Source organism: Pinus tabuliformis, chromosome 2_2 (genome assembly GCF_031772625.1).
Source record: "Pinus tabuliformis cultivar Carrire ecotype Pingquan chromosome 2_2, CPIR1, whole genome shotgun sequence".
Lineage (NCBI taxonomy): Eukaryota > Viridiplantae > Streptophyta > Pinopsida > Pinales > Pinaceae > Pinus > Pinus tabuliformis.
In genome coordinates, this window is record NC_142300.1 from 256,868,445 (window position 1) to 256,877,886 (window position 9,442).

Below are 9,442 nucleotides of genomic sequence, written 5' to 3' on the forward strand. Positions count from 1 at the left end.
GCTCTCAATAAACAAGAAGTACGCAGGAGATCAGTTTAGAAAGTGCGTACCCGCAGGTACACCGTGAAGGGACCGCGACCAGATACGCAGGTCAGTCATTCAGGAGGTGCGTACCCCCAGTGCACTCATTTCAAGGCAGAGAAAAGCACACGTGGGGTTTCTTATGTTTAACCCTTGGTATTTAGCCGACGATATTTGTGTTACTATGGTTTTGGCTCGTGGTATTGATCCATGATTTTAGGAGGAGCGTACCCCCAGTGCACTCATTTCAAGGCAGAGAAAAGCACACGTGGGGTTTCTTATGTTTAACCCTTGGTATTTAGCCGACGGTATTTGTGTTACTATGGTTTTGGCTCGTGGTATTGATCCATGATTTTAGGAGGAGCTTGCCTATATAAAGCAAAGGAGATCACTTGGCTAAGCAAATATTTTGCAATTGAATATCTTAAGATCTGAAATATTGGGTTATGGTCTTAAAAGCTTGATCTATATGAAGTTGAAAGTGAATCTGTGAAGGGTGATCTCTCGAGCGCATGATCAGATCTGGGCATCTGAGCATCTGTGCCACTTTGGTGGACTGCCTATTCGGCCCTAATCAGAAGTACGCAGGTGTTTAACAAGAGAGCAGCGTGGGTACGCAGAGCAGAAACAGGAGAACTGCGTGGGTATGCAGAGCGACGAAGGTTCAGGTGCGTACGTACAGTAACTGTACGCGGCGCGATAGTATCTCTGGGCGCGTACCTGCAGCAATAGTACGCAGTGCAATAGTGTCTCTGGGTGCGTACCTGTAGTAATAGTAAGCAACGCGGTTGAAGAAACAGTGCGTGGACACGCAGTGCGACAGAAGGGTCTTTGCGGGTATACGCAGGGGAGCAGAAGGTGAAGTGCGTACGCACGCAGACCAGAGAAAGAAGAACTGCGTATCTGTCTTAAGACATTTTGTTTGGCTGTATTTTTTTTTCTGTTGATAAGGTGTTCTGGGTTTGGTTCTATTATTGTTGATCTGGTTACTACAGTTGACTGGGTGATTTTCTTATACTTGATGATCATTTGATGTTTATGGATCCAGTTTGAAAATTTATGAAAGGTGGTCCTTGTAAGAAAAGAGGCAGGGGGTTGTAGCTCCCATCCAGGAGAGACTGGAAAACGAGAGAGAGTTGTAGCTCTCTGCAGGTTGCAGCCTGCGTACTGGTAAAGGACTGCACCAGTACAAAACCATTGTAAAAGGGGTTTCTAATTTGAAAGAAGATAGAGACATATTGCAGCAGGTGGTTTTCACCCACATTGGGTTTCCACCTTACATCTTGTGTTCTTTGGTGTGACTATCTGTTTTCTTTGTCCATGCTCATTATTTTATGGTACTGACATGAAAAATTATTTCAAAGAACAAATAAGGAAGATTTATTAAAAGAATTTGATAATACTGATTCACCCCCCCTCTCAGTATTATTTCCAACATTTAGTATTTGCAGAGAAAAAAAAAACCCTAAAATAAGCACTTCATGATTTATGATGACAAATAAAAAATTTTGAATTAAAACTTTAATCCATTCCAAAAAGAAAATCTAAACACTATCCAAAACTAATTAATTACTCATCTATTAATCCTTAAAAATGATACAAATACCACTAAAATAAACCAAGTATATTGCTAATGGCTTATCACCAAAAAAAAAAACTCAAGAATAATAATCTTTCCTTTCAAGAAAAAATATAATAAAATAATATATAAAATCAGTTCTCTATTCACACACACACACACACATTAAATTACCATATAAAGGAAAATTTCCACTCAATATACAACTTCCGTTTACTATACACTACACAGCAACAAAACACTTCACTTAAAAATAAATATTGCAATGATTTGTTTTTTTTTATGGAAACTTCAATGAGATGCAAAAGAGGAAAAATGACATAATAAGAAAAATAAAGAAATATATTTGAATGCCTTAATTTTATCTTAGTCCTGGAATGTAACACTGGATCCTTTTTTATAACTATTATTTACTTTACCCATGTTTTCAAACATATTCAGCTTGTTTTCGAACATATTGGGTTGATTGCTCTATCTATATATATTCCTTTAATTAGTTTTTATTTCACATTTTATCATGTTGATTTATAACTTCTTAATTTTACTTTACCTCTATTTTTAGATTTTTAGTTAATCCAATTTTGAATACCAATTCTAAAACTAATTTTGAAAATGAAAACTACTACTCATATTTGAAATATATATATATATGTTTCTTATATTTTATTATCTTGGTTTATAACTTCTTAATTTTACCTTACCTCTGTTTTTAGATTTTTAGTTAATCTAATTTCATATACCAATTCTAAGATCAATTTTGAAAATGAGAATTACTACTGGATATTTGAAAATGTGATTTATACTAAAAGTATACTTTCTAAGAATGTAAGGGGATATGGCTTTCCTAAAATGGGAGAAATTTTGATTGAAAATATATCTGTATAGTGAAAAACAATATTTAAGATTTCAAATTTATTTTAAGTAATTTTTATTTAATTTTTTGTTTAAACCAAATCATTATAGTTTGAATCTCTTGTTAAAATTCACATTTTTTCTATATGCAATTATAAGCTAACAAATAACGTAACAAGTTCAAAATTTAGCAAAATTGTAATCAATTTAAACAGGGATTTGTTTTTATGGAAATTTCACTGAAACATAAACACTTCGACTCGACTATTTGCTTCTTTTATGAAAACTTCACTTAAAAAACACTTATTTCTATAAAATTTTCACTGAAAAATAAACACTGCAACCATTTTTTTAGAAACTGCACTGAAGAGGCTCAGATGCAAAAGTGGAAAAACGACCTAATAAGAAAAACACAATATATTGGTAGAAAATTTTGAATCCGGTTTAAAGGTGCCTGTAAGATGCAAAAACAAGGGAATTCTATGGAAAAAAGCATAGCCAGAAACGAGCTGTTGACAGAGTAGAGATCTCCCTGACTTGAACCCGTTACAGTTTCTTTCAAGTGAATTTGAAATTGGTGAGACGAGATCTGATTGACTTTGCTCCCTTGAACCAAATCAATGGTGTGATAGTCTGGCCAAATGTGCACGGGTTTCTGAAACTTACCACGGAATTTTTTGCTTTATCTCACCACATGAATAAATCATGTTAAAAACCTCCAAGCTGGGCATATTGGCACCCTAGTTGAACCTGCATAATGCAATCTTTCTTACCTTTGTAAGTTAGTGGTGGTAATTAGGGGATGAACTAACTCATTAAGCTTGGGTCATTTTCACCACTTCTGCTACTTTATTTTTACTGAGCCTGATATTATGATATCCCGAGGAGATATATCACTGAGTTAAAACAAGACTTGCACGTTTATTTTGAACCCCATCCTGTAACACTAATTACAACTTTCTTCCATTCACATCTTTCTTCCCGAATGGAAAATTTGGAGGGGATAATTGATGTTTTGAAGTTGTTTGGAATAAAGGGTGAACTGAGAGCTTGAAGAGAAGGGACCGACCGCGGGCATTAATTTAAATTATCAATTCGACGTCCATTGGCATCTACACAGTTCGGAAGTTCTAAAATTTTTCAGTTACGGCATCAGGATGGTTTATAACATAGTTACCAAAGTCGTCCGAATCAGCCAAAAAAAATACGGAAATTTGTGAGTTCGATTCGAATATCCAATAATTCGATAAAACTACGATCCTTGAAAGACATCGCGTCCCGTGGTTAAGCGAAATTCATGGTTAATAGTTGATAACAGGGAATTGTTAATTTGCATGACTATGATAAATGCAGTGACCCTAAACACAAAATCGATGTAAAATGGCAGTGGGACCCTAGTAGCTAGCATGTCATCCATCGTTGGGAAATGATAACATTCAATCGAATTTCTTCATCATTCTCTGAATTTTTTGCTAACGACGAGGAAAATAATGAATGGTCTACCTGAGCGGATTGGATAAAGCTTATTGCTAACCTCTATTGGGTCCGCTGTTTGCTTGAAAGTTAGAGGACTTTTGTCATGGGTGTAGATCGTGAAATGGAAACTAATGGTGAGTGAGAAATTTTCTTAGTTTTCAATTTTAGTGGTGTAAAAGTAATGGGACTTTTTTCATAAAATCACAAAAGATAAAATCAAGATGAAGTTTTGAATTTTAAATATTTTATAATTATATCTATATCCATTAAAAAAAATATTAGATAAAATTTCAAGTAAGATGTAGATTTGAGGTTTGAATATTTAAGTTTTAAATACATATTAATTAAAAAAATAAATAGATAAAGATCAGGGAACTAGTTTAGAGTTTTGAAATGAACAAAGATTTTAAAGATAACATGTAAGTCTGATTGTAGTTTTAAAATTATTTAAATTATTAGAATTTATTTAAAATTTAGGACAAAAGAAAAAAAAACACAATTTTTTTCATTCTAATTTTTATGGAATTGTATGAGATTTGCATTCGAATTTACTATCGTTTATAAACACAGACGATAATAGAGATGGAAAGACCCAGTGAGCCCAGCTGCAATCGAGATAAATTCAAATTGAAACTTAACTATGGTTTATATTTTATAAACAGAGACGGTAATAGAGATGAAAACACCCAGTGAGCCAACTAGACAGGTTTGGGCAACCTGCAATCGAGATAAGCTCGGCCGATCGCAACTAGACCAAACAAAACATAATTGAACTCCTCCCTTTTTTGGTGAAGGAGCAACGCGCTTACCATATGATAAACAGATTACACTAAAATCCACGATTGACGTCCTTATATTGGAGCAAGGAAGGAGCGAACAATATAACTGATCTCTTGATTATTCTGAGTATTCTCATTCGAAAAAAAACTTTCAATAAGGATATATGCACCATGGATCTGGCCTTTCGGTTAAATCCAAACGGTAAAATCTGCTCGTAGCATGAGATTTCAAATGGAAATATTTACATATTTTGTTAAGACTATTTTGGAACGGGCAAAGAAATTGCAAATGGAAATATTTACATATGAAGTTAAGACTATTATAGTAAATCCTTTTTCGAGCCATGAAATAGACTGATTGAGGAAAAACGTGGAAACGCGAAAATCTATTTGGGATCTCATAAGAAACCCTGACCTTTTGAGCATAGCATGATGTCCGAGAGAAGCTTATAACGACGACGGAATCCGCCTTTGGAGGGGCTTCTCTGAGTAGGTGTACGCGGAACGTTTCTGTTGATTTCAGTGGTTACTTTACAGTCTTGTAAGCGACTCGACGTCTGGTTATCCTTTCTCCTTCCAAATTGGTTTTTCCTGCTCCCACGAAATTTAACGTGGAGTTTAGGGCTGCCCAGCTTAGCATTAGCCCTTCCAGGTTTCTTCTTGGTTACCGATGAAAGCTGCTTCATAGCAATCCCAGAGGCCGAATTTGACAAAATTTCACTGTCAGCTACCATCTTGGCCTTCTTGCTTTCCATTTCCTTGGATTCAACTTTGCTTTTCTGCCCCTGAATTTTCTCTTTTGCTTGCAAGTCGAGGCACCAGTCGCACACGTTTGCGCAGTCTAAATCCAATTGATCGGAATACAATCTGCTGCAATACCTGCAAGAATGGTCAAATATTGCACATATCAGAATCAAAATAACTATTTTACAGAATATCGGAGGGGTTGAATGTATTCGATGAAATGACTAGGAGAGAGAGTTTCACAAGTGTTGAAATCGGGTGTAGCATCTGTGGCATTTGAACAAGTGTTCCTGTAATCCGACGTCGCCACACAGGCAGCACTCTGTTTCCTTGTCTTTCTTAGTGTTACCGACGCCATATCGGATTTTCTTTCCTTCGTCATCCAGGAATGAGCTCCAATCGTTGATTTCCATGGACGAATGCAGCTTCTCCATTTTATTACGAAAATTCATTATCCCATAGTTCATTTATATGAACCTAAACCATTTTTCTTGAGTTAGTTTCTCGCATTGAATTTCAAAGAACGTGGATGATGATGGGCCATATAGTTAGAATGACCGGATTATCGAGCAAACCACAACATATTCGTACGGTGAAGGGCATGTCAGATCCCTTTTGCGAAACAATTGGCAAAAGTTCAGAGTTCAAATGTTATGTTTAGCTCTATATCTGAGAGGTTGCTGATTCCAGTCAACGAAAGTAGCCTGCCTGCTCGCAGCAGGACAGATTCTTGGCGAACTCCCTTCTGATATAACGTGTCGTGAATAGTTCGGTTGAGAGAAGAAAAAGTCACATTCTAACTATTAGACGATTTTGGTTTTTTCGGGGACTCAGCCGACAATCTTGACTTTTTGTTGCGGGGCCGACAATTTCTGGTCGTGGCATGTCTTGTTGCACTTTAGGGACAATTTATGGAAGTGGCATGTCTTGTGGGACCTTCCGGTGGCAGACTTTCACACGAGTACGTTCATCTTTTATAAAGGTTGTTTAATTTTATTTTTTATTGATGGACATGATTAATTTTTTTTTGGCCTTTAATTAGTAAACCATGGACCTATACTGGTTTTTTATTTATTTTTATGTATAAATAGAATTAATGATTTGAAAGTTTTATTGGCTACATTGATTGTGTCAACTCGACAAAAACTTGTAATCTTTACTTTGCTAAATTTTAAATAAAAGTAATAAAAAATATAATAAAAATATTAAAATAATTTAATCGTATTTTTAAAAATTATTTTATGTAATATGTGTATATATGTATCATATTTTTTTAAACCATGTATTTAATTGACATTGAAATATTTTGTTTAATCTATTTATTGTAATATTTTATTTATATATTGTATTGTGCATATTAAAATGTTTTATTATTATTAATATATTTTAAATACATGTCATTATTATTTAATTTTGTATATTGAAACATTTCACTTAAAATTTACATTAAAATTAAATATTTTAATTATTATTAATTTTTAAATGTTAAATATCAATTTTATATAAAAACTGAATGAATTACATATTTACAATATAGATGAATTTTATATAAATACAGAATAATTAAATTTTTTTACTTTTAATTGAAATATTTTATTGTGATTAACATTAAAATAATTTTAAATTTTATTTTTCATTTATATATACATATACATACACACACACATATATATATATATAATTTCTATTAAAATTAATTATAAATATTCAAAATAATTTATAAATCTTTCATCCTCTAACTTACATCCTCCAAATATTTATATATTAATATTAATACTTCTTCTTCACCATAAACTAAAATTTGAAGATTATTGTTTTAATACTTTTATTTTAAAATTTGTGAGTTTCCTTTACATCCAACCTCTAAACCAAATTAAATATAATATGTAGACTATTTTTCTTTGGAAGTGCGTCAAAAAATCATTAGCATTCGAGTAATTGAAAATTTTTCCATATTTTGGATTATAAATGGAAAATAAACTATTCATGAAAATCGATTTGCGATTTTACTCAGCAAAGATAAAAGTGGTGACTGCATTTTTAGGAGGAAGAATTATGGAAATTCTTGTTATATTTAGAAAAAATTCGGCAAGGATTTTTGTAAATCCAAGTTATAGTTGTTAAACTTCAAAATTTTAGGTGTATTGGATGTTTGTGATGGTGCTGAATCCATTTCCACCATCAAAAACACAATTCAAATTCTGTCTCTACAAAAATTTTTGAAATATTTTTACCCAAATTCCAACAACTTTTGACATCAAGTTTCAGGTAGCGCAATAAAACTGTTGCGGAATTTAATTATTATTTTATCGGAAAGTGTGAAAGGGTGAAAGATGCCAATTACGTAACGTGTGGAGAGATAGTGGCGTGTGAGGAAACCAAAAGAATGTCGGCAGTGGACAGCGAGATGAGCCACCGACTGCCAGTCGTAGCGTCATAGAATGAGCGAAGGGAAAGTATGCAGGGCAAAAATGGGTAGATAGGTTTTCATTGGAGGTGCAGGAAATGACCACCGACAGGGAATGGAGGGACTCGAGAGTGATGAGCAGAAGCTCCTATGAATAATGCCACTCTGAATTCCTTCTCCCGATATTTTCTTTTTATATTCAGTGACAAAAAGAAACACCCCTCCCAGCAAAAGAATTTTTTTCTTTTCTTATTTTATTTTCAACACATATCTTGCGTCCTCACATCATATCGCTTAATTCTCAGCACTCGGCTTCGGATACTCATATCATGCCGTAAAGTTGACGGGCCTTGTACCAAAAGTTGTCAAATTCTTTCTTTGATTCCCGATACCCATCATTCAATTCGATATACTGATTTTGGGCCATGAACCATCATCTATTTACCACTGAAAATTAAATCGGTATTATATAAAACAATTAGGACATATTTTCACTGATTTGAAAAGGTATTTTCCTTTTCCCGATAATTGAATAGTTTTGGGTGATATTGTTAAAGTCTTTACAAATAATACAATATAATATTGTAAAATTTGAGAAAGATTTTTAGAAGCAAAACTTTTCTAATAATAGATAAAATAAATAATACATTATAATATTGTAAAAATGGAGAAAGATTTTCAGAAGCAGAACTTTTTTAATAATAGATAAAATATAGATTTATTAGTATTATGAATAAAACTAAGATTATTGAGGGAGGGTAATGAAAGTATATTGGTTAGGATTACCAATGGAACTTATAGTGTCGAGCTGATTTCCAATAATTAACAATTTATTTCAAATTTTCTCTTTATTACATTTCTTAATTCACTAACTTTATTGGTTTCTAATTTTCTCTTTATTAAGTTTTTCAATTCACTAACTTTAATTGTTTCTAGATTTTATTAGATAATTACAATTGTTTCTGCATTTTTTCTGTATAATAATCTCATTATGGATTAAATGGAAAATAGAGTTAGGTTAGTTTCTTGTCAACTAATTTTTAAGTTGTATACTTAGTAGGGGTCATTTTGAGAGGAAAATTTTTATCACAACTTTAAATTTTCTCATGAACAAGAAGATGAACATGAAGCAATATGAATATAATCTTAGTAGCATGTATGAAGGTTGGTTCAATTGGGATGTACTAAATGCCTAAAGGCATGTGAGTGCGTTATTAAAGTTGGTCTTGGATCCTCATGGATTTGGTTGATATTTTGCACTATCCATCTTTAATGGATCTCTCATAAGCCGAAATCTTGGAGGAAAAAGTGATATTATGTTTTATTATTTTTTGTTCAAATGGAAATAACTAGGTCAACACTCGGTGTATCACAAGTGTGTTCTTTATGACCCCCATGGGATATCTAAGGTATGATCATTGTATGTCCTCCTTTGCTCATTTTTTGTCAACTTCTCCCCTTTGATTTCTTTGTTGTCCAATTTCGGTGTGTTAATTCTAGGCCAAAATTTTCTAGAGAATGGTAAATATTTTAAGCCCCTTTTATTTTTCGCGAGTTGTAGTTGGTTTGAGAGCCTTATCGTCA

General features: G+C 33.1%; 1 protein-coding gene across 1 annotated transcript; it reads right to left on the bottom strand.

Annotated features, from left to right (window-relative positions):
• Positions 1-4,977: 4,977 nt before the first annotated feature.
• On the bottom strand, positions 4,978-6,052 carry LOC149192267 (uncharacterized). The gene is made up of 2 exons (XM_089406351.1): positions 5,695-6,052; positions 4,978-5,586 (listed from the first exon to the last, which is right to left on the bottom strand). The coding sequence occupies exons 1-2, from the start codon at positions 5,916-5,918 to the stop codon at positions 5,106-5,108; spliced, it is 705 nt and encodes a 234-aa protein (XP_089262477.1). The 5' UTR covers positions 5,919-6,052; the 3' UTR covers positions 4,978-5,105.
• Between the last annotated feature and the right edge of the window lie 3,390 nt (positions 6,053-9,442).

Coding starts and splice junctions, on each gene's coding strand:
- LOC149192267 (XM_089406351.1), bottom strand. CDS start 5,918: ATGAACTATGGGATAATGAATTTTCGTAATAAAATGGAGAAGCTGCAT. Junction 5,587..5,694: donor TACACCCGATTTCAACACTT/GTGAAACTCTCT, acceptor CCATTCTTGCAG/GTATTGCAGCAGATTGTATT.